The 26,459-nt window shown below is 35.9% G+C and overlaps 1 protein-coding gene across 7 annotated transcripts in view; it reads right to left on the bottom strand.

The window, feature by feature from the left end:
• Window positions 1–26,459, bottom strand: part of SRGAP1 (SLIT-ROBO Rho GTPase activating protein 1) — a 387,180-nt gene that overhangs the window by 12,167 nt on the left and 348,554 nt on the right. For 6 of the 7 annotated variants that reach the window (XM_077111283.1, XM_077111280.1, XM_077111281.1 and 3 more), the window contains 3 exons: window positions 12,808–12,913; window positions 9,697–9,921; window positions 4,631–4,710 (listed from right to left, as the gene is read on the bottom strand). In XM_077111283.1, coding sequence (XP_076967398.1) covers window positions 4,631–4,710; window positions 9,697–9,921; window positions 12,808–12,913 — 411 coding nt within the window. Of the gene's footprint in view, window positions 1–4,630; window positions 4,711–9,696; window positions 9,922–12,807; window positions 12,914–22,405; window positions 22,633–26,459 lie in introns of those variants that run through there. The other variant, XM_077111287.1, reaches the window with a different exon arrangement.

Raw genomic sequence — 26,459 nt, 5'->3', positions numbered from 1 at the left:
CTTTTGGAAGCACAAGCTGCTCTCTCCAGTTATTCTATGAAAGAGAAAAGAAAATATGGTATCTGGGCAACCAAAGGGATAATCAATACTCTAGTTAATTTAGTTACAGGACTTTGGAGGTTGGCTGTGGCTGAGAATTTCTGTCTTTGTAAGCAGTGCTTTTCTTCGCAGCAAAATCAAGTGAACATGATCAAAATGTTATCTCAAACACAAACAGCACTCAGAAAAGCTTCTCTCTTGTAGCCAAGAGGTTAAGAACAACAGACAGAAGCAGAAGGTGAGGTGGTGAGACTGATGTCTGGGAAGATAGAAGGCTGAAGCTTTGCTTTGGCTTTTCCTACACTGGGGAAAGCAAGGAAACAGATCTAAGTCAGATGTGAAAAAGGAATGAATCATATAGAGAAACAAAGAAACCCAAGACAAAAGAAAGGATGGTGGCAGAGTTAGGATTCAGGGAATTTCAAAAGCAACACCACAGAAATAGAATTTCTCATTTTAAAGAATGTCTTCTACTTTAAATTCTCAAAGTGTCAATTCATCTTACAGTAGACAGTGGACACTAGACACTCTACCCTCCTGTTGTAACCAACTAAAAATGATGGATTGAAAAATCTTCGTAATTTGCATTAAATTTAATATGATCAAGTAAAGACTACTTAAAGACCCAAACTCAATGAGAGTATGAACCTCAAAAAAAGTAAGCAGAGCATAGGAATAGCTAAGTCAGATTTTGCATTGAGGGTACTTTCCTAACCTGGTGTGCCAGTTTGAAAGGATTTATATACCCTAGAAAAGCTATGTTTTAATCCTAATCAGTTTTGTGAGAACAACCATTTCTTCTAATCCCCATTCAGTACAATAGGTTGGAAACTTGATTAGGTTATCTTTACGGAGATATGACTCAGTCATTTGTGGGTATTAAACTTGAATAGATGGAGATGTGTCTTCACTCATTCTACGTGGGTCTTGATTAGTTTACTGGAATCCTATAAAAGAGGAGACATTTTGGAGAGAGCCTCTATTTTGAGAACAAGGAGAAAGCTGCAGAACCACGACAGAATGATGTGAGAACTACAGAGTCCACCAGCCAGTGACCTTTGGAGGTGAAGGAGAGAGGCCGCCGGGGAGCTTCATGAAGCAAGAGGCCTGGAGAGGAAGCTAGTAGACGTCGCCATGTTCACCGCATGCCTTTTCAGTGGAGAGAGAAACCTTGAACTTCATCGGCCTCCTTGAACCAAAGTATCTTTTCCTGGATGCCTTAGATCAGACATTTCTATAGACTTGCTTTTGGACATTTCCATGGCCTTAGAAATGTAAACTAGCAACTTATTAAATGCCCCTTTTTAAAAGCAATTCCTGTTCTGGTATATCACATTCTCATATCTAGCAAACTAGAACATGTGGTTAATGTAAGCTTCAGGTTTTTGCAAGAAACTAAGTTCAGGGCCTGCCTGGAGAAACAAAGAAACCCAAGACAAAAGAAAGGATAGTGACAGAGTTAGAAAATTTAAGACCCCCATAGGATCACCCTCTTAGTGTCAGAGTGAACTAGAAAGAAATCTTTTCCCTTCCAGCTCTTTGTACCCATCCATAGACTATGACCAGATACTTCCCTCTCTTCCTCTGTCCCAATCCTTGGGTACTTAAGGAAATTACCTACTTCACCAAACCTTGGAACAAATCACTTCTGAGAATCCCAACTACATGCCAGTCCTCAGGCAGATTTGCCATAGAAATTAACTGGGTGATTCCCTGGGTGAACTGGACAATCTCAAACTCTAAATTTCATGTGGTCCCTGCTGGTTGTGCCCCAGGCAAATGTAAATAAAAACCTTCTCTGGAGGATCCTACCTTCCACTAAGGCCTAAAGGAGTTTCCATAGACAAAGTTCCAAGAAATACATAAAAATTTTACAAAATAGATCAGAAAATAAGACTTCATAAGCAAAAGCCAATAGAAAAAATTTGGTGAAGACTTCAGATATTAGAATTATCAGACACATAATCTGAAATAATGGAAAAGATTAAAATGAGTAAGACTAGATACAAAAGTAAACCAAATAGAACTTTAGGAAATAAAAATATATCATAATTAAAAATAAAACTTAATGGATGGGTTTAAAGCAGATAAATTATAGTTGAAGAGAGAATAAAAGAACTCATAGACCCAGGAGTGTAAATCTTCCTGGCAACGTGGGATGGGACTCCCAGGGATGAGCCAGGTCCTGGTATCATAGGATTGATAAAGTCTTATTGACCAAAAGGGGGAAGGGAGAAATGAGACAAAATAAAGTTTCAGAGGCTGAGAGATTTCAAACAGTCGAGAGGCTATCCTAGGGGTTATTCTTATGCATTATATAGATATCCATTTTTAGTTTATGGTGTATTAGAGTGACTAGAGGGAAGTAGCTGAAACTTTAGAATTGGATTCCAGTAGCCTTGATTCTTGAAGATAATTGTATAACTATACAGCTTTTACAATGTAACTGTGATTGTGAAAACCTTGTGGTTGATGCTCCCTTTATCCAGGATATGGACAGAGGAGTAAAAAGTATGGACAAAAAATTATATGGGGAAGGGATAACAGGTAAAAAGAAATGAGTAGATGAAAATGCTCATGGTCAATGAGAGGGGGATAAGGGGTATAGGATGTAAGGTTTTTCTCTTTTTTCTTTTTCTGGAGTGATGCAAATATTCTAAAAATGATCATGGTGATAACAACTATGTGATGATATTGTGAGCAACTGACTGTATACTTTGGATGGACTGTATGGAGCATGAAGATATCTCAAAAAATACATATACATATAAAAAGAACTCAGAGATATAACAAAAAGGTACTAAGAGAAAACTGACAGCTTTATATTTAAAAAGTAAAAAATATTGAAAATTAATGTTAAGAATTAAACCTAAGAAGATAGGAAAAGAAAAAATTATACAGTGAAAAGTATAAAAGTTTATTGGGGGGCAGGCCATGGTGGCTCAGCAGGCAGAGTTCTCACCTGCCATGCTGGAGACCCAGGTTCGATTCCCAGTGCCTGCCCATGTAAAAAAAAAAGCAAATATACTTTATAAAAAAAAAAGTTTATTGGAAAGCTAGTTATGTAAATGGAAATATAATATGTTCATGATTTGGAATATTCAATGTTTATGATATTATAATTAATATGGAGAAGATAGGAATTCTCTCCATTCTAATACACATGGAATCAGTGCAAATGTAATAAAATCTCAGGTTTTTAGGTATTAGGTATCAAAATGAAGTCAGTGCTGTAGGGATAGAGAACACACAGAAGAGCGAGCCCAGAAACATTCAATGCAAGATGATACTTGATTTATGACAGTGGTATGGACCAGTGGGGAAAAAGTCATGCTGGAATAGTGAGGTCAACTGTGTATCCATATGGGAAAAAAAGTAGAACTGACCCCTACCTCACACCATACCCCTATATAAATTCCAGGTGGAATAAAAACATATACATGGAAAGCAAACTCTTGGAGAGCTTAAAATTATGTTTATTACCTCAGGGCACAGAAGGATTTCTTAAAGACACAGAGTGAAATAACAGTGAATGAAAAGATTGATAAATCAACTACTCTGAAATTAAGATCACCTGTTTAGCAAAAGACGTCATAAACAGTAGAAAAGATAAGTCACAGAGAGAAAAGACTTGCAACTGACCCAGAACTCACAAAGAACTCTTACAACAAATCAAATAAGAAAAACAAACAAACAGACAAACAAAACCCAAAACCCCCAAATCAAATCCAAGCAAAACAAAAAGCCCAGGGAACCCATAGTGAAACGGACAAAAGACTTGATAGCAATTTCACAATTCTTTTGTGTGAAATCTAAATGTTTGTGAAATAAACCATATACACTCTTATCAGATAAATGCAAATTAAAGTCACAACAAGACACAATTACACACTGACAATACTGGCAAAGATGAAAACATTTGATCAAGTGTTGGTGACCATACACAAATGGAAGTCTCAGTGGCTGATGGTGGGAGTGTATATTGTTACACACATTTTGAAAAATAGTTTGGCAGTATCTAGTAGAGTTGAAGGCAGAATTACTCCTAGGTATATATCCTAGAGAAAGTCCTATAAATTTGCAATAGGATACATGTTCCAAAATTTTCATAGCCCTGTTCTCAATGGCACAAAATGTAAAATACGTCACGTATTTATCAACAACAGGAATATATAAATACAATAGGTTTCACAGTGGAAAATATATGATTATATCTGCATGCAACAACTTGGATGAATCTCAGTAGCAACACTGAGTAGAAAAAAATCATGAAAAGTATATAAGATATGATTCCATTCATAGAAAGTTCAAGAAAATGGAAAATTAAACAACAGTCATTTTAAGACACAAATGTATTACTGGTTGACTCTGAAGGGGCAGGAAAGGCAACAAGACCAGAGAAGTGCAAAGGTAATGGTATCTGCTTTCTTAAACTTGGTGGTGGTTGCGTGCGTGTTCATTTTAACATTATTTTCTGTACCTTCCAGGTATGTTATAAATATTCTTTTGTACCTACTGAAACTTGAATACAAGCAATTTTCAAAGAGGACTAAAAGAATGGTTTCATAATGGCAGGAACCCAGGGGCATACCATCTTCGCTGGTGTGGGGCTCTGTACCAGCGTCCTGATCCACTTCCTCCAACGTACCGTGCTCACTGTAGGGGCTGTCACTGTGGAGCAGAAATGGAAATTCCCATGAAGCCAAAGTACAGGACATTTTATAAATGAACAATTGCTACTGCAAGGTTTTGGAATGGGCCAAGAGTTATTGGATATCTTTTTAAGAAAATTTTGGAGCTTCTAGGGATCATCTGGTCCCAAAGAGTTTGCGCCTTTATCTTTGACGAGGTTATTTTTACAGCTTGTAAAGACAGAAGTTAATTTATAGAGAATTGATAGAATTACAAATAATTCTCATCTACAGAAGTGCAAATTAGTTGAATTCTGGTGGGATATAATTGATTACTGCTCTGTGGATATACCAGTTTTTGCAAATCCATTGCAACATCCTTTTACTACACATACATTAATGGCACTTTGACTTTCCCTCTTAATTGGCTGTTTCATTAATAATGAATCATACATGAAAATTATTCATTTTTATTCATAAAAATTATTCATTTTTATTCATAAAAAATGAATTAAAATCTTTGATACATGCTTACTTTATAGCCGTTTGAGAGTCATGATTTTTAAAGCAGTTTTATTGAGATATATTCACATACCATACAATTCTATCCGAACAGTCCGTGGCTTGCTGTATATCCACAGGACTTTGTATTCATCACCACAATCAATTTTAGAACATTTTCATTACTCCAAAAAGAAAAAATCCATACCCTTTATATCTCATTATTATTGACACTTAGCTTTGGTGTAGTACCTTTGTTACAATTGATAAAACTATATTAAAATATTACTGTTAGGGCGGGCCGCGGTGGCTCAGCGGGCAAAGTGCTTGCCTGCTATGCCGGAGGACCTCGGTTCGATTCCCGGCCCCAGCCCATGTAACAAAAACGGAGAAACAGAATACAATAAAACAAGAAAATGTTTAAAAATGTTTCCCTTTCTTCCTTCCTTCCTTCCTTCTCTCTGTCTTTCCTTTAAAAAAAAAAAAAAAAAAAAAAAAAAAAAATATTACTGTTAACTATAGTCCATAGTTTGCATTAGGTGTACTTTCCCCCATATATCATCCAGTTGTTAACATTTGTAACGGTGATGTACATTTGTTCTACTTCATGAAAGCACAACCTTATATTTGTACTATTAAACACCATCATCATCCACATCAAGACTCTCTAGGTTATATAGTCCTGTTTTATCCTCTAGCTTTCCTGCTAGTGATATACATGGCCCTAAACTTCCCCTTTCAACCACATTCACACACATAATTTAGTGTTGTTAATTACACTCAGAATAATGTGCTACCATCACCTTTATCCATCTCCAAACATCTATAATCAAACCAATCAAAAGTTCTATGCAAATTAAGTATCAGCTCCCATTTTATCCCCTTAATATTTGTCATTTAACACTGTCACCACTTCTTTGTAGTTGGATGCTGATAAATAGAATGCAACAGTCACAAACACAAACCTGAAATTACCATAAGAGCCCATTTATATTTCTTTTGTTGGGGGACAAGGATAACTACTGTATTACTGACATTCTGTTTAGAATGAGCAGTCTCACAAAGAGCACTTCAAGTAAGAAGAAGAACACAATCAAGCACATGTTACTGGTGCAAGACTTTTTATTATGGGCTTTCCATCCTGATTATAAAAAGTAGCACCAACAAAAGGTACTAGAGTATAATGCATAAAGTTATACTGAACAGATATCTACATACTTGCTCTTAGATTAAATGAACAAGAGGTCAGAGCTTACAGATTTAGCCCTGAATGTCTGAAAATACTAAATATGCCTTTGCCACTGGTCTTGAAACAACTATGGTTATGAAAATAAAACTGCACATCTTAGCAGGGCTTAGTTTTATTCATTTATCTCATCAGAGCCGGGCTGAGTCAGTACCTTGCACATAGTAAATGCTCAAGTAAATATTTTTAATTGAATTTCATGTATAAAATTGCTGGATATATTATATAGTTAGAATCGAGCATGTTTTGCAGTTAATTTAGAAAGGAGTTCTCAAAGTAGTCAGCTCAGTTTTCTGCAGCATTTGACCTTATACAGTACAAGTACAGTACTAGTTAAAAAAAAAAGGCATACCTTCAGTCATTTAATGATATTTCAGCTACTTACTATTCTACTTCCATGTAATCTCCAGTAAGGAGGTGGGAAACAGAGTCCTGAGGAGGGTCCAGAATGAGGAACTGAAACTGGTCTATTTCTAGCTGCTCCTGAATCTGAGCTGCACAGGGCAGCTTCCAGGGTAGGTAGGAGGCAGCTGTTAGATGGGAAACTAATGTGGGATTTGGAATCAGACCAGGGCTGCCTCTAGCTACTACTGAGTAGGTTCTTTGGCCACTCTCTCTTTTTTCTTTCATGTTTTTATTGATAAATCTTCACATACACACAGTTCATACATGGTGTATAATCAGTGGCTAACAGTATCATCATATAGTTCTGTATTCATCACTGTGATCATTTTTAGAACATTTGCATCATTCTAGAAAAAGAGATAAAAAGAAAAAACTTTTACATCCTATACCCCTTACCACTCCCTCTCATTGACCACTAGTATTTCAATCTACCCAATTTATTTTGCCCCTTATCCCTCTATTATTTATTTATATTTTATCCATATTTTTTACTCATCTGTCCATATCCTAGATAAAAGGAGCAGCAGACACATTGTGAGGCTTTTATAATCTCACAGTCAAATTGTAAAAGCTATATCATTACAAAATCATCTTCAAGAATCAAGGCTACTGAACACGACAAGCAAACTTACTGCCCTCCCCTTCTCTACGTGGGACATGACACCCAGGGGTGTAAACTTTCTTGGCAATGTGGGACAGAAATCCTAGAATGAGCCAGGACTCAGCATCAAGGGATTGAGAAAAAGGGATAGACCTAAAGGGGGAAGAGAGAAATGAGACAAAATAAAGTGTCAATGGCTGAGAGATTTCAAACAGAGTCAAGAGGTTATCCGGGAGGTTATTCTTACGCATCATATAGATAGCCCCCTTTTAGTTTATGGTGTATTAGAGAGGCTAGAGGGAAGTGTCTGAAACTGGAGAGCTGTGTTCCAGTAGCCATGTTTCCTGGAGATGATTGTATAATGATACAGCTTTCACAATGTGACTATGTGATTGTGAAAACCTTGTGTCTGATGCTCCTTTTATCTACGGTATGGACAGATGAGTAAAACATATGGATTAAAAATAAATAATAGGGGGGATAAATGTTAAAATAAATTTAGTAGATTGAAATGCTAGTGATGATGAAAGGGAGTGGTAAGGGGTATAGAAAAAATAGGGAAAACAAAGGCTAAAATATATTGGGTAGATGGAAATAAGAGCAGTCAATGAGAGGGAGAGGTAAGGGGTATGGTATGCATTATTTCTTTTTCTGAATTAATGCCAATGTTCTAAGAAATGATCATGGTGATGAACATACAACTGTGTGATGATATTGTGAGTTATTGATTATATACCAAGAATGGGATGATTATATGGTAAGAATGTTCGTGTTTGTATGTTGTTATGTTAAAAAAAAAAGGTTCACATTACATGATTCTCATTATGTGGGGTTCCAGAACAGGCAAAATAAATATAGGTGTTTATTACAAAGTAGTTTCTTCTGGGAGAGATTTGTCTGGAAAAACTTGTTTAAAAATTTTGGGGGGAGAAGGAAATATTCTATATCTTCTTTTGATTGATAATTACATGGGTATGTACAATTGTTAAAACTTATTAAATTGAACACTTAGGAAATATGTATCTTATTATATATAAATTATGACATAATAAAAATATTTAAAAACTAAAAAAAAACAAAAATCAAGGCTACTGGAACACAGCTCAATAGTTTCAGGTACTTCCCTCCAGCCACTCCAATACACCATAAACTAAAAAGGGATATCTATATAATTCACAAGAATAACCTCCAGGATAACCTTGAAGCTCTGTTTGAAATCTCTCAGCCACTGAGTCATTATATTGTTTCATTTTTCTCTTCTAATCTCTGGTCAAGAAGGCTTTCTTAATCCCCAGATGCTGGGTCCCGGCTCATCCTGGGAGTGCTGTCCCACATTGCCAGGAAGATTTACACCCCTGGGAGTCATGTCCCACTTGGGGGGTGGTTTGAGGACAGTGAGTTCACCTGTTGAGTTGGGTTAGAGAGAGAGAGGTCTTTGGCCTCTCTTAACTTACTTGGTGGTGGGGGAGTGTAACAAGGAATAAAAGACATTGTGCGTACCGAGTAAGCAGCACAGTAGCTGCAAGTAGAAGGGACTCAAAGAATAGAAGCTAGTAATAGAAGGTAATTTCTCAAACACTGGAAACTCATATATCAAATAGCAAATATAAAGATTTTAGGATTCTCAACCTTTGGGATTATTTAGTTGATTATATCTACCCATTTTATACTTGACTGGGAGTTGACTATACTGCCATATCAACGAAAAAATTTTTATCCCAGCAATATATCAACATAATAGAACTGCTTAAAATGTCCTTTACTACTATAATTTGTTAGGATAATATTTATCAGTAAGAATAAAAAGGAATATAAGTAAGAATGAGAACACATTTGGTTGGCAATTCCTTTAAAATGGTAAGTTTGAAATACTTTACACAGAATTGAAACTATGAATCTGATTGAAAAATGAAATCAATTAAATCAGTTATGTTTTCTTGATTTATTTTAATAAAAATTAACATAGGTCTGTAATCAAAACAATTATTCTTTAACAAAAGACATGATAGCATAGATATATCTAAAAAGATGTAATTCTTGGGAAAGGTAGAGGGTTGAATAATAAATCGGTTTCCATAATAAGAAACCAATGCTGTCATGGGTCTTGGCATTCAAAATTATTTCACATATTATTGTATCCTCTTTTAAAAAAAACAAACTGGAAACATTTGATGGCTTAAGGTCAATTCTTTCTCCTAGCTAATTTGGTTTCAATACTTCCATAATTATAATTTTTCAGGGGGAGGGAAGGGGACCAACATTCTTGGACTTACCAGTAGTCGTCTCCAGCCATGCATTTCTCATAAACAGGCCCATCTAGCTCTTTAGCATCTGGGAAAATAGTCTCATGGTGGATGATGATGGTTTTCACAATTTCATTCACGTGAGCCTGGCAAGACACCTGATCCTGTATTTCTGGGACTGGCATCAGAGTTGGACCAAAGCAAATGGCCAGATTATAAGGATCCATCATGTTTTCATCACTGTACTGTGAAAGACTACAAAAGGAAGTAGGAAAGGAGTTATAAAAGAACAAGGTGAAAAAAAGAGAATAGCTATTTATAATACTTTATATTCTGAAAATTATCAGGATAAAATAGTAATCCATCCTCCTTTAAACCAGCTCAGTGTGAAAGCAAAGCAGCTTATGATCTTTCAACCAGACAGAAACGGAAAGGGGAGCGTAAGTCCTGTTTGCTTAATTATGTGGCATTTCTCAAAGCCACGGGAGAGTTTAATATAATATCCACTACCTTTGGGACCAGGATCAAGTGACTGAGTTTCATTTCTAAGCCTATGGTTAGGCTGCTAATGCTGCTCAAGTAAATCTAGGGGGCACAGAAAAATCTCCGTAACGTTTTATGGTGTCTTTAAAACTGTTCTCTCAGCACTCAAAAATTATTTCAGATGTAAGTTTTCTTCTCTCAATTTGAGGAAATTCTGGAGGAAAACAAAGAGCCTGTTCTTTAAAGCCACTGAAAGGAAGCTAATAACAACTCCAGGCTTTATGATCTACTTTTGGTAAGACTAACAAAACTAGGCAAAAACAAGTATCACAAAAGATACTACCAATACAAGAGAAGGGGGAAAATATTTATCATTTTTTTCATTCCAGTAAAAACTGGTAAACAATAAACTCTGGGGGAGATTTCCAGTTATGTAGTATCGATTTTTAAATTCAATCCAATGGGTATTTGTGAATTATTTTCCACAGGGGACTCAAATAAACCAGCTCTTTATTTCTATACCTCCAACTCACTGACAAGGTACTGTTGTTCTAGGGAGACCTTAGTGATGTTATTTTTCAGGGTACAGAATGTCAATCTTGAAAGGAAATGCAAAATCCAGGTGAACAGATGACAAATGAAAGGAGAAAAAAGAAAGAGTAAACTACCTTTATGAGATTGTGACAGAGACAAAGAAACTGAATACCACATGGAATGATACTTTATTTTTTTTTGGAAATAGAGTCTAGAAAGTAGAAAATACAGACGCATAATTTGCACAGAAAACATATGTCTTTCCCTCCTGTCATTCCTTAAACATTCAATCTTTAAAAAAAAAATTCACAACACAGCCAAAGGACCATGTAACAGATCACAGTGAAAACGGGTGCAGGAAGAAGAAGAATTTTCAGATTATGAATAGCCAAATTTTCAAAATGGTCTAATAGGCAAAATTTTCAAAAGAAGAGTCACAGTTAAACATTTTTGTGTCTTTAATTTAGTGTTGACTTGAAATGTAAAAACTTGGTACGAAAATGCTATTTCAAAGTTTTCATTTTACAAGTAAGCTCCAATTTGCAAGTCTAACCTCCTGATTCAAACACCCTTGTCTTTGCATGAAGCCATGCTTAGGGAGCCAGGGAGCATCTTTGTGCAGTCACTGGAAGCAATGCCAACCACTTGACTCATGGCACCTCTGCGATTTCGTTGAGATATGTGGTGAGTTAGATTCAGGTTCTGAGAACTTTCTTGATCATGGTTCTGCTTTCCTAGTCCACTGTGGTTTACTGGTTCACAGTATGTTATACCAGTGCTTACAAGTGAAAGGGAAATTTGGTAGGGGTAGCAAGGAGAGGTTCAGCAGGGAATGCAAGACACTCCATTTTTAGTGGTGATCGGTGGGGAGGGGGTACACATAATTAAAGTTAAAGATGGCAAGTCTCCAGGTTTTTACTACTGTCTGGGTGCATAGGCCATTGCTCATTTAACCTACTCAATGGCTTTGGCTTTTATTTAACTTAAATATAATTTAGACCTATCACTCTAGATGCTGCTATTTTCCAGTGGTGTCTTCTGTACCAATGGGTTGGAGTTTGTACAAATGTTGGAGTTAAATCCTATAATTTCTACCTCTGGATAGTGTTTTCATATCAAGTTTTTGCATTTCAAGCAGGACTAAATTAAAGACCCCAAAATATTAACTCTGATTTGTGAATGTTTTCGACAACACAGGGTATGCTGTACTTCCCTGTCAGAATTTCTTCATTGTACAGCATTTGGCTCTTGGGGTCAAACGGAATGGGTATGATTTCAGGAACAATCAGTAGAATTGTAATAAATCCCCATGGCTTCTGAGAACTCAAAGAGATATCTGAGAAAATATCCTAATTTTAGGAAGGGAGAATCCATGCTAGAACAAGAAGACATTTCCCCAAGATTACTCAAGAAATTGACTCGCCCTGGATTTCTTTATTTCCAACTGCTTAACTGAAATATTGGTTAGCAAGGAGACGCTTTGCTAGGACTTGAAGAAGATGCTCTTATAATAGAGACGACATACCAGGAAATAAAATAACTCAGAATTAAGCTGCCTAATTAAAAGAGTAAAGTTTCCTTGAAAATAAGCACAGTAATTTCAAAGATTCCTGTTACATTGTTTAAAAGAATATTTACAGGTACCTTCTTGACAAGGTCTCATTATGTTTAATTTGCAGAAATCCTTTTCTGAATCTGTGTATAAATCTCATCTGCGATCTTCCCCCATATCTGACAATAACATTAAAAAAAAATCACAGAAATTTTCTGCAGTGAGCAGGTGGTTTACATCATTTTGACAACACCGCCCATGACATTAACTTTGATAGAAGTTCGAAAAAAACACATATTTCTCTGAAAAGTGTTCTTTTTAGTAAGAGCTGGATATTTTGTATTTATGACCACAGTTTCTGCATCTGAGATACAGCTTTCATCCATTATGCAATGACCTTGATCCGCTAAGTAAAAATGTACCTTAAGTTTATATGCAATCATTTACTCTTCAACTCTGCTGACAGATGAAACCCAATGAACATTTTATAGGATTGAAGAACAAAGACAAAATTCAGAAGCAGTGCAAATGGAATTAAGTTGGGAATTTTGGCAGAACATTGGAGTACTTACTGGTTCAGGAAGGCAAAGAGGTACCTCATCACTATAAGGACCGACCTGGGCAAAGTCAAGAGGAGTTTGCGGATGTGAAGCGCCCTCTCATAGAGATTATCTGTTCCTACAGATGAAAGATGGCACAGTCAGGATCCTCTTACTTGCCACATTTAAATCAGAACATTGCAGTACACATATTCTACAGATAATACCTTGCCCTTAGGTGACACACAAAGAATAGCTATTACAGTGAACAAGTCATCAATCAGGTTGTGCACATCGCCATCTCTGAGGGCATCTCCTCTGACCCTCATCCTTTTCTTTGATTTCCATTCTTTGGCCTTGAGTAATTTAGAATTTTCTAGATTTAAAGTCATTTTTCATTAACTGCTATTTCTAGATTTTGATCTGATGTTTTCAACTTCTTGTTGTAAGCTGCCTAAAGTAGTTTCTTGGGTCATAGCCTACCCCTCCCCTTAATAACCATTATTCATTTATTCATCATTTATTTATTTGACTATTACTATGATCCAGGCAATGTACCAGGTTTGGAATCTCTTCCTCCTCTAAACTACCATAGTATTTTATTTCTACGACTTTTTATTTTATATTATATTATAGTCAATACTTTCAACAAATATTTATGAGAGCCTAATAATAGAGTCTAAGTACTGGGTTAGGCTTAAGGGATATATTAGTGATACAGTTTCTGCCCTCATGGAACATACACCCTGGTGTTCACAGTTATTTATTTCCTTATTCTATCTTCCCTGTTGGATGGAAAGCTCCCTGAAGAGAGGAGAGCTGGGACTGTCAAGTATTATTTTACATCTCTACCAGGAAAACAAAAGGTTCAAAGCTTCTCAGTGCTAAAGTTTTACGAAGAGCAGCAAAATTTAAGGTTACTAATAATAATCCCCTGTTTGCATAATGTTATATATTTTAAACACATTTTCATATTTGTCACTTAATTTAATGTGAATAAAAGTACTGTGGAGTGGGCTGGGCACCACACACTGTCATCTCCATAACAGATTAGGAAAATGAGAATCAGAGAGGTGAAGTGGCTCACCCAAGGTTGCCTTAAATGGAGGAGATCTGGGACTAGAACCTATGTTTTCTGTTTCATAAGCCTGGTTGTCTTTCTTGGATTTCGAAGTACCTTCATAAAGTACAATTTTGAAGACACCCAATAGGCACACATTTGCAGAAACATTTCAGAGAAAAAATAATATAGGATGTTTGAAAATGTCTCTGAGTCTTCCTATAATTTCAGTCACCGCATTTGTTCTTACTTGGTCTTTAGATATTCATTTATCCTACTTGAAAAGCTCAGTCGTTAACTTGGACATCTTGGTCAACTGATTCTCCTCCTACTTCTCTACTTCTGTCTCCCACCCATAAATTTGGTTATCCTTGAGGATCTCTAACTGGTTCTCTTCAAAGGCAACCTCATCTAATCTCAAGGTTATGACCACCACTTTTATGAAGATTGTATTTTTGCTTCATTTTTCTCCCTTGTGTTTGAGTAAAATCCTGTGATTCCTACCTCTGGATGGCTCACTGCTAATAATCCAATGAGATCTTTCTTACATTTAACCCGAATCATCATAATATTCTCTTAACTCAGTTTCCCTTTCCAGATCCTCTTAAACCAGTCATTTGCCACCTTGGCTTGGAATCACTTGGGGAAATTTTTTAAAATGCTGATGCCTGAGATCATCTATATAGTCAAAGCTGAGAGCCACTGCCTAAATTACTCATGCCAGGCTCATTTTCCTGGAATCTAGAGTGCTGACTCCAGTTGCTTTGCACTTCCTATCAAATGACAAGGTTAACTGGGCATTTTATTTTTCCTTTATATTGCTGAAAATGGTAAGGAAAATACATTAGGGAATTCTTGCTTAACTGCTGATGAGTTTGCAAAACAACAAATAATTTATCAGCTGTATCATCACGATTCATGGGAAAAACCATTTCCCCTCCCACCTTTGACTATGCCAGAGTTCTGCCACTTTTAGAAAAACAGGATTTCAGAAACTCTAAGCAGAACGAAAGTAAAATATTATCATGCAATTAATATTCCTGTAACACTTTTAATCTTTCAATATAAACCTGTAATTAATGAAAGTGTGATTTCAATAATATTGAAATGAATAGGTTTATATTCTGTCATTCTATTTGCAGAGTATTTCAAAATGGGAAAAAATATAACACTATGAACAAGGTAGATTAGGGTCCCATCTATTGGGGATAAGCACCTTGTTTTGCTATCCTTTGCAGACAATGATCCTGATATTTTTCCTGAAAAGAGGGAGTAAAGAGCCTTTTTAAAAACATTTAAGTTTTTAAACAGGTGTATGAATTTATTCTAGCCACTGGACTCAATAATTATCAACATTTCTACCTGATTTAGTCCCAGTGCCCCAGTAGCATCAAAACATGTCCCAGAGTAAGCTGTTTATCTTTCACAACAACTTCATGTGACCCTTGGGAAACCTGCATTGTACAGAGAAGAAATAAGAGATGCCTACAAAGTAATTTACAACTCACTGAGAATTTAATGGGGTGGTAGCAGATTTTGAATCTATAAATACTAAATACATAGGAACAGCTGTTATTTTATTTCACATCAGAAATGAACAGGTTAAAAGTTTATCACCACCCCCAGAAAAGTTTACTACCCAAATGAGCTGATTTTCTATATATTTAAGTATGATGTTGCTGCTTTAAGTAAAAAAGACAATTTAGCACAACCATATCTAGAAGTTCTATATCAAAAAATGAAAAACACCCACAGAGATGAAAATTATACATATTATAATCCATTCTTAAAACCCAACATTGAGATTTAGTAGCATTTATTCCCTTGCTCATTAGAAAATTATACCTGCATAATGATTTTTGTATTAATGCCTCAAGCCAGTTTCAAAGTTCAATATATTTCCATATATAATAACTTGTATAGAAAAATTGTCCCATTTATGGTTCCCTGGTTGGCAACAACCTTCGGTCTTTTCCAGCCACATATAAAGTCACAAGGAGTATAATGAAAAGCAAAACAACAAAAAAACTTATGTCATTGTCTACTGAGGATCAATGGTGTTTCAAGAGTTAAGTCTACTGACTCTTCAAACTAATTCTTCTTTTAGGTTGAGATCCACCATCAGGGAGAGGGGTTTAGTGACTTAAAGCTAGGTTTAGGGCCTTAGAGTTTAAAAAAAGAAAGGAGAAAGTAAAAGGAACAAGTCTTACTGTATTAGTGATCTTTAATATCTGTCAAATCTCATAGTGATAGTGGGGCTACTCATTCTGTAGGCTAGAAGCTTCCAAGAATCTTAATTCAAGATCCTCTCAGTTTGAACTGATTCTGAACCCCTTAAAGGCAGTTTCAAAATCTTATTTAGAAAGAACTAGAGGACCTGTGAGATAAATGCAACAGGAATATGAGTGACACTGAAAAAAAACTAGATAAAATTATGTGAGGTAGGCATATGTTTTCTACAGCCACAGTAAACATTAATCAAAGCAAAATGGAATTGCTGGCATTCCTGGTGTAGTGGCAAATCTATCTGTTCCAAAGTCCTTAGACCATGAGGGCTGTGAGCAGGACTCAGAATTTTAACTGGCTGGCTGCTCCACAGGCCCAAGGAACATTCTAAAGGAGTCTTGTTTACTCTCCAACTCCAGTTAGCAGGTCAAAATTTATGGTTCCAACACCCACTTTAGCTTACAGGTATTCCTAGATGGGTCTGAGTATGGCAATTCATGGTCTTTCACAATTCTTTGATGGATGAAAACATGGATCTTTATTTTTGCTCAGGAAAGCTGTCAGAGAGGAAAAGCGGTATTTCATTGGGATTTCTCTTAGCTGGGCTTTGTTTCCACAACTCAGGATCTCTCATGTAATTAGGTAAAATTGGTATTCTTCCAGTCCTGGTCACATACTCAAAGCTTTTTGGGCTAATTTATGTTCTTTTCCCAGCAATGCAAGGCTCAAATGTCACACATCCCAACTTTACAGCATGGTGGATTGATGGCCCCACGTAAATGCATGTGAAAATACCACAAAACGGGTTACTTCAGAAAAAGTTCAAATGAAAACACCAGTTCTTCTGTGGTACCATTTACATGAGCATTTGTTTGTCAGAAAACAAATAATAAATCACAAGATATAAATATATACTTAACTATGAACACAGGGAAGGAAATTACTTGGTGGCCACATTCAGAAAAGTTTTATTTAACAGCAGAAACCATGACCATTTCTGAGCTCTGTGGTAAAATAGTCAATATCACAGGTGGATTTACCAGTCCCAGGGCATTTTTAGGTTCACTCTTACAAAGGTTTTGAGTTTATTGTGTGTGTGAGAAAGGAAAAGGGAAAAAGAGAAGGATGTTCTAGCACATCTGGCTGTATCTTAACCTATCCTTGTGATGGGATTTACCAGCAGCTCTTCTGGTAAGAAATGAAATCCTTGCAAACCTCTCTACTCACAATTACAAACGGACTTCTGTAAACTGAATCACTGCTTTCTTCCCTAGTTAATAACAACACTGTTTTCTGTCCTGCTGAATTGTTATATTGAGGTTGGTAAAAAATCTGAGTCTTAGCCTAGAAAGTTTTACCTATTTAGTTTAGCCTAAACCTATCAAAGTTTATTTTTCGTTTAAGGATAAAGGAACCCCTAAGAAAACTACTATAAGGTATCACACTGATATTTACAATCTAATTTAAATAGCACAGTCAATAAAATCTAAATAGCACAGTCAATAAAGCTGAAGAATTTTCTTTTAATTATTGTGGTAAAATATATTTAACTTAAAATTTGCCACTTAAACCATTTTAAAGGGTATGACTTAGTGGCATTAACTACATTCACAGTGTTGTGCAATCATCACTACTATCTATTTCCAAAACTTTTTCTTCCTCCCAAACAAAAATTCTGTACCCATTAAGCAATAACTCCCTTTCCCCCCATCACTGACCCCCTATATTCCCAGTCCATGGTAACATGTAGTCTTCTTTCTGTCTCTGATTTATTCTAAGTATTTCATATACAAATGAATTCATCAATATTTTTCCTTTTGTGTGTAGCTTATTTCACTCAACATGATGTCTTCAAGATTCATCCACATTGTAGCATTCATCAGAACTTCACTCTTTATAGTGGCTGAATAACATTCCATTTTATGGATATACTACATTTTGTTTAACCATTTATCTGTCAATGGATACTTGGGTAACTTTCATCATTTCACTATTATGAATAATGATGCTATGGACATCACTGTACAAGATTGTCTGTTTGAGTCTCTGTTTTCAAATCTTTTGGGTGTATGCTTAGAAGTAGACTTCCAAGTGATAGACTAATTCTATGTTTAAGTTTTTGAGGACCCACCACACTATTTTCCAAAATGGCCTCACCAGTTTTTACATTTTCACCAGCAAAGTATGAGGGTTCCAATTCTGCACATCCCCCCCTTTTTTATAATAGCCATCTTAGTAGGCGTGAACTGGTATCTCATTATGGTTTGGATATATTTCCCTAACAACTAATGATATTGAGAATCTTTTCATGTGCTTATGAGCCATTTAATATCTTCTTTAGAGAAATGTCTATTCAAGTCCTTTGCCTATTTAAAAAATATTTTTATTGTACACAACAAAGAAACATACAAACATTCTACACATGGTGAGCAATATCAGCACATAGTTGTGCATTCATCACCATGATCATTTTTTTGGGAACATTTGTATGTCTCCAGCAAAAGAAGTAAAGAGAAAAGAAAAAACTCAAACATGCCATATCCCTTTACGCCTCCCTCTCATTGACCACTAGTATTTCCATCTACTCAATTTATTTTAACCTTCATTCCCCCGATCATTTATTTTTTATCCATATTTTTTATTCATCTGTTCATCTGTTTATCCAACAGATCAAAGGAGCACCAGACACAAAGTTTTCACAATCACACAATCACATTGCAAAAGTTATATCCTTATACAGTCATCTTTAAGAAACATGGCTACTGAAACACAGCTCTACAGTTTCAGATATTTCGCTCTAGCCACTCTAAAATACCATAAACTCAAAAAGGGATATCTATAAACACATAAGAATAACCTCCAGGATAACCTCTCGACTCTGTTTGAAATCTCTCAGTCACTGACATTTTAATTTGTCGCATTTCTCTCTTCTCCCTTTTGGTCGAGAAGGTTTTCTCAATCCCTTGATGCCAAGCCCCAGCTCATCCCAGGATTTCTGTCCCACACTGCCAGGGAGATTTACACCTTTGGGAGTCATGTCCCATGTAGAGGGGGGAGGGCAATGAGTTCACTTGCTATGTTGGCTTAGAGAGAGAGAAGCTTTGCCTATTTTTTAAATTTGGTTGCTTGTCTTTTTGTTGTTGAGTTGTTGTTCATATACTTTGTATATTTAAACTCTTAACAAATATATGACTTATAACTGTTTTCTCCCATTCTGATGGTTATCTTCTCACTTTCTTGACAATATCCTTTGATGCACAAAATTTTTAATTTTGAAGAAGTCTAATTTACTTTTCTTTTGTTGCTTGTGCTTTTGCTGTCATATCTAAGAATTCAGTGTCAAATCTGAGCTCTTAAGACTTACCCCTATGTTTTCTTCTAAGAGTGTTATGGTTTTTGCTCTTATTTAAGTCGCTGATGCACTTTGAATTAATTTTTGTATATGGTGTGAGATAGGGAAAAATGAAGAATGTTTAGCAGCAAAAACATATATTAGAGCACTAGTAAAAGAGTTCAAAAGCTTTTTTCATGAAACAAGCAGAAGTGAAGAAGTAGATTTATGTACTAGGAGACTAATCACAGTATTTTATATAATTGTAAAAATGACTGGTAACAACCTAAATTTCTAAAAATAGATGATTTGCTAAATAAAATAAAAATCATTATATGGTCATTAAAAATTATATTCTGAGGACTATTTACTGATATGGGCAAATGTTAGTGACATTATTAAGTGAAAAAAGTGGTTTATAAATAGCAAATATAGCATGATACAACTTGCTGCACTTTTTATAATAGCTTCACTGAAATATAATTTATATACCATATCATTCACCCATTTAATGTGTACAATTCAATGGTCTTTGGTATATTCACAGAGTTGTGCAACCACCACCTCAATTAATTTTAGAACATTTTAATCACTCCCACATGAACCACCATTTCTAGTGGCAGTCAGTAAGATAAAATTGCTGTTATTTAGCAATAAAAAGGAATGAAATACTAATATGTTACCACATGGATTAACCTTGGAAATACTATGCTAAATAAAAGAAGCCAGCTACAAAAGACCACATATTGAACAATTTATATCAAGAATAGGCAAATCTATATAGAGAAAATATATAGTTTACCTAGGAGTGGGGGTAAGAATAAGGGTGGAGGTAATTATGGGGAAATGATGAGATACTTCTAATGGGTTTGGGGCTTAACTCTGGGATGGTGAAAATGTTCTAAAACTGATTGCTGCAATAGCTGCACAACCCTGTGAATATACTAAAAAAGACTGAATTGCTGAATTGTACACTTTAAATGGGTGAGTTGTATGATATGTGACTTATATCTCAAAACTGTTACAAAAAAGCATGTAAGTGCATATCTAGAAAACATATGGAAAGACATACTGAAAATGTTATCATCATCCCTATATGGAGGTATGAAAAGTTTTTTCTTTTTTTTAAGTTTATTTTATAATTTTCTACAGTGGTCACATATTAATTGGGTAATAAACAATTATATTTGAAGTGCACTGACTGGCCACTTGATGATATTAAGGAGTTACGCTAATTTTTTAGGTATGATACTGGTGTTGTGGTTATAATACATATTAAAAAACACAAGAATTATCATTCTGAGAGGTACATGCATACAGATAAAATGGTGTGATGTCAGAGGGATGAGGGATGGGGAATAAACAGGACAAGTTTGGATAAGAAGTGAAAATTGTTAAAGCTGAATGATCAGTTACATGCAGGTTCATTTTATTATTCTATCTCCCTTTGTAGATGTTTGAAACTTACTATAATAAAAAAACATTAAAAAGAAGTAGGTTACAAATGGTATGCATAGTACTGTTCCACTTTGGCTTAAAAAAAGTGGGTACATGCATGAATTTTTAAAACAGATCAGAAGGACACACAGGAAACATGTATATGCCATTGGTTCTCTTTGGGTCATGGCAGTATGGCTGAATATATTTTCTACTTTGTGCTTTTCAGTTTTTTTTTTAGTATTCTACAATGAATACATGCTGGCTTTGTTAAAGGAAAAATCCCTCCCCTTTTCTTCATTGCAAGTTATACCTAAAAAATAACACATAATGCAAAATATAGTACAAAAGTTTCAGCTGGGCTTACAGCCCTGAGGCAGTTGGAAAGATCATGAATTGTTTGAATGTCTCTTCTACAGCAAGTAGTATAGATGGATATCCTGGGGAATTTCAGAGCCCAGGGTACATGGAACTTCTAAAAGCGGCCAGACTTTGTGGGGATGACTTGGGGCTTTCACAAAACCACTGGCAAAGTAGATGGTTTAAAAGCTCTTAGGAGAGGAATTTAGACTGAATTTGATTCACCATGTCTCCATCCAGATGAGTAACTTTTTAAGTGAAGTTTGCAGGGAACTGCAGGATGATGGTGTATTTTTTTTCAAAAGACAATGCTAAGACAAATACCCTTTCACCAAAAAAGATTCAAAGGGAAGATTTTTTAAAAAGTACAAAATAACTGTCACATGAAATTACCCTAATAGGGAAAAACAAACACAATTATGACAATGCTAGTAGAAGATGACATGGGAAAAAAACTATTGGTCATCCTTTGATCTCTCTCTCTCCCCTAACATCTCAAAATTTTTGTGTTTCTATCATACACTAATGTAGATTGCACTAACTTATAAATATCTTATCTCCCCTGCTAGATCTTAAGCATCTTAAAGGCAAATATCAGGAGAACCTTGAACATTGTAGGTAATTAATCAACTTGATTCAAATCATTAAATATTTGTAATATCAATGAGGGGATATAATGATGAATGACATACAATATACTAATCTCAAATAACTTATTGCAAATCCAGGAAAAAATATAGATACATCATGGGTAAGAGAAAATACTTGCCTAGAAATAAGTCAACAACAGCTGAGAATCTCAAATTTTTAAGAGGTGAGATTTTGGAGGAAAGGGAGTTGTTGCAGACAGTGTCAATATGTGTTCTTGAAAAACCTCCCTTTCTGCAAAACTGGGCACTAAAAATAATAAGACTTATGGGAAAATCAGGGTTGGGCAGACTAGTCAACACCTGTGAAGCTTTGCAACCAGAACACTAATAAAAACATTAACAATCCTATTAAATATACTTGAACAGCTAAATCTCTACTGGCAAATGTACTTAGCATTCTGCAGCTTTAAACCTTGGAGTTCTTGCTTATTCCTCTCACATGCACTCATTTCCAATTGAGACCAATTTCATCAAAAATTAAAATCGATCTAGGGTAAGGCAGGAGCATTATTTTCTTGTTTTTTATTAATCCATGGTTTTTAAGTAGGAGGAATACCTTTGCAGTTTCTTTATTTACACTTGTAGCATCTGAAGCACTGCTTGCTTGGAGGAAAGTTACTTCTGTAGCTTTTTAGTTTTTTTCTTTCTGTCTTCATATTTTGCTAAGACTGACTCTTTTAACTGTGCGAAACCTTGGCTCTGATTGTTATAAAATATTTAATGTAGTGGGAGAAATCATGCTGGAACCAAAACAACTTCTGGATCATACTACTTCAGATGCATATGAGGTAATTCTGTCAAAGAAACATTAGTTTAGCCAGAATAGATAGATTGGTAAGTGACTAATCCAGATATTGGCATAGATGAACCTGAGTTTATAGCAGATCCAGTTTATAGTAGGTTTAGTAGGCTTGCAACGTTTTTTCGGGCTTACTTTGTTGTGGCCATTAGGCTAAACACTTTATATGGGTTATTATATTTATTCACATATATACTATGAAACGGATGAAGAAACTGATATTTAATAAGATTAATATGCCCAAGGTTATAAGCTGGAAGTGGCAAAGTTGGGACTTGTATCTAGATCTTTCTGACACTATTGCCTTAGCCTTTAAGAACTACAGTGAAATCATACCTCTCATCCAATGAAAGTGCAAGATGATTTTACAGTGGTAACTGACGATGTAGGCCGACTTTCTTTTTCCAACTGGTACATGTAAATATTAAAGTTGATATGATATATGTACCTAGAAAACCACTAAGCATTGCAGAATGCTTATTAGGTTTCCAGATTTAAGCTTTCTGGCTAGGATGTGAGAAAAATCTTTGGACACGGCCAGGAGAATTCCAGAACTCTGACACCTCCTTTTCAGTTCTTTCCAGCTAGGTCAGAGGCCTGCCGTGATGAATCAGGCTACGTGAGGGCCTCAGAATGGAAACTCAGGCATACTTCTGAGTTCCACACAGGACATCTGACTGTACATGTGGCGGGGGCGGGGAGAGGAGGGACGAAAGGGAAAGACTTTGACCAGGGAATTCATACCCAATGAGAGCCAGGACTTTAGCACCAGACGAACAAAGTAACTTTTGGTGGAATATTGACTGCTCACTTCACTTCATTTAAATTCTACTTAACAAGTATATTCTAAGCACTTATATGTACTTGGACTTAATTATACTAAATATTTGGACTAGAAAAATCAATAATCTGTCAAGTGCACACAGGCCTGCATAGCTAAGTGTAGAATTCTTTACTGAGCACACTGTGCTGGGCACTATTGGCACATCACATGCACTAATCCATTTAATGCTCATAACCCCAATATGTAGGGACTGAAGTTCGACCTCTCCTATAGGATTTTTTAACCCCCTATTTTTATAGATAAGGTCACTGAAGAACACAGAGGCTAAGAACCTTGCCTAAAGGCAGTGCAATGGTGGCTGAGTGGCAGAATTCTCGCCTGGAGCCTGGCCAGGTAAAAAAAAGAACTTTGCCTAAGAAGCTCAATAAGACTATGTGTGGATTTCTCAGCAGGAAACATGGAGGTGAGAAGGCAGTGGGATGACGTATTTAAGATTCTGAAAAACTGTCAACCAGGAATTATATATCTGGCAAAACCGTCCTCCAAAAATGAGGGAGAGTTTAAAATATTTTCACACAGACACTGAGGAGTTTGTGAACAAGAGATCTGCTCTACAAAAAATACAAAAATACTAAAGGGAGCACTACAAGCAGACAGGAAAAGATAGGAGAGCGAGGTCTGGAAATGTGTAGAAATTAAATCTATCAGTAAGGGTAAAAAGAGAGAAAAAATAATAAGATATGACATATCAGAATAAAGTCATGACACATGTAACAACATAAACAATGTAGATGAACCTTGAGGACATCACGGTTGAGTGAAATTAGCCAGAAACAAAAGGACAAATACTGAATGGTCTCACTGATATGAACTAACATTAATGAGTGAACTTTGAGAGTTAAGGTTGAGAACACAGGCTATCAGGAGATAGAAAGAGGGTAGAGATTGGGCATTTGATGCTGAAGAAGTACAGAACGTGCAACAGGATTGATTGTAAAGATCCAGAAATGGACAGCACGATACTATCTGATGGCAGCAGAATACTGTCAGTTCACCGAATAAAGCTGAGTGTGGATATGGTTGAAAGAGGAAGGCTAGGGGCATGTACGACACCAGAAAGAAAGATAGAAGACAAAGACTGGGACAGTATAACTTAGCAATGCCTAGAGTGGCCAATGATGGTGATTAAATGTATAAATATAACGGTGCTTTTACATGAAGGAGAACAAAAGAATGTCAACGGTGCAAGGTGTTGAAAATGGGATGGTATACAGAAAAAAGATAATAGTGCAAACTAGGGTCTATAGTTAACAGTAACATTGTAACATGTTTCCATTAAGTTTAACAAAATACACTAAAGCTAAATGTCAATAAGAGGGGGCTATAAGGGAGGGGTAAGGGATTCTCGGGGATGCCGTTGTTTATCCTTTCTATTTTATTTTTATTTATTAATTTTTTATTCTTCATTTTTGTTTTCCTCTTCTTCTTTCTTTGCAGAAAAAAATGGAAATAATTTCATATAGATTGTCGTGGTGAATGCATAACTATGTGATTATACCTTGAACCATTAATTATTTACTTCGGGTAGATTGTATGGTATATGAATAAAACTGTTTAAAAATAAACAGAAAGGGCGGGCCGCGGTGGCTCAGCGGGCAAAGTGCTTGCCTGCTATGCCGGAGGACCTCGGTTCGATTCCCGGCCCCAGCCCATGTAACAAAAAACGGAAAAACAAAATACAATAAAACAAGAAAATGTTTAAAGATGTTTCCCTTTCTTCCTTCCTTCCTTCCTTCTATCCTTCCTTCCTTCTCTCTGTCTTTCCTTTAAAAAAAAAAAATAAATAAATAAATAAATAAATAAACAGAAAGATACAGTACTGGAGAAAATGTGGAGAGAGATGTACCTATTTGCTGCAGGATGGTGCAGCCCCTCTGGAGGGCAGTGTGGTGGTTCCCAAGGAGGCTAAGTATAGGTCTGCCCAGTGATCCTGCAACCCTATTGCTAGGTATATACTTGGAAGAAGGAAAGCAGAGGCACGAATGGACATTTGCATACTGGTGTTTAGTATTCACAATTGGCAATGGATGGAAGTGTTCTAAGGGTACATCAACTGATGAATGAAGCATGAACTATGGGGTATCCATACAATGGAACACTGAGTGGCTGCATGGAGGAAGAAAGTTGTGAGGCACGCAACTAGGTGAATGAACCCTAAGGACAGTATGCTGAGTGAGTTAAGCCAGGAACGAAAAGATAGACTTTATAATACCTCACTAATATGGACTAACTACAAGGTGCAAATTCTGAGAATTGAATTCGAGAGCACAGGTTATGAGAGAAATGTTCATTATTAAGGTTCCCAGATTGTAAGTGTTTAACAGCAGTCATAGCTGTTCTTGAGTTGTAATGGTTACTTCTAAATTCTGAGATGCTGAGCTGTTTGGGTATTATCTGGTCGCTCCCTGGAACTTCGGGTATCTGTGTTACACCAGAGACTCAGAGCTAGAGTTCTGCAGCTATGAAAGTCAGCATTACCATATACTGTTAAAAAAAAAAAAACCATGAAAAAGAGATCGGACTTCAGTTAGAATTATGAATGAAGCTGATTTGGTTAGGACTAAGGTAAATCAGATTAAAGGGTAAAGGATGATATTGACTGTATTTTAAAACTTCAACTTTTGTGTGAGACCAGAGGAAGATATGTTTATTTGGTGCAAAATTTATATTTTCTATAGCACACTATCTAATTTAACTTGTATGGTCAGCTTATTCAAATACCAATAATTACATGGAATTTTGACTAGGGAGTGAGATTTTGTTGGTTTCTACAGGTCAGTGTGATGCCCCGATATATCTCAGAGTAATCTGGACAGAAGACAAAAAAGTATTTGCAAAGTCCCCTTGAGGGACTGGGGAAAAATGTGGAAATAATTAACTTCCCCACTTGGAGAAAACCTGATATTCTTGCAAACAGTGGGGACTACCAATTTAATAGGCCAACCTCTTGTTCTTGGGGTTTTCCCTGATGAAACTTA

Source organism: Tamandua tetradactyla, chromosome 7, assembly GCF_023851605.1.
Source record: "Tamandua tetradactyla isolate mTamTet1 chromosome 7, mTamTet1.pri, whole genome shotgun sequence".
Taxonomy (NCBI): Eukaryota; Metazoa; Chordata; class Mammalia; order Pilosa; family Myrmecophagidae; genus Tamandua; species Tamandua tetradactyla.
Note: the sequence above shows the minus strand (reverse complement) of the source record. Positions and strands in the feature narration are given on the sequence as shown.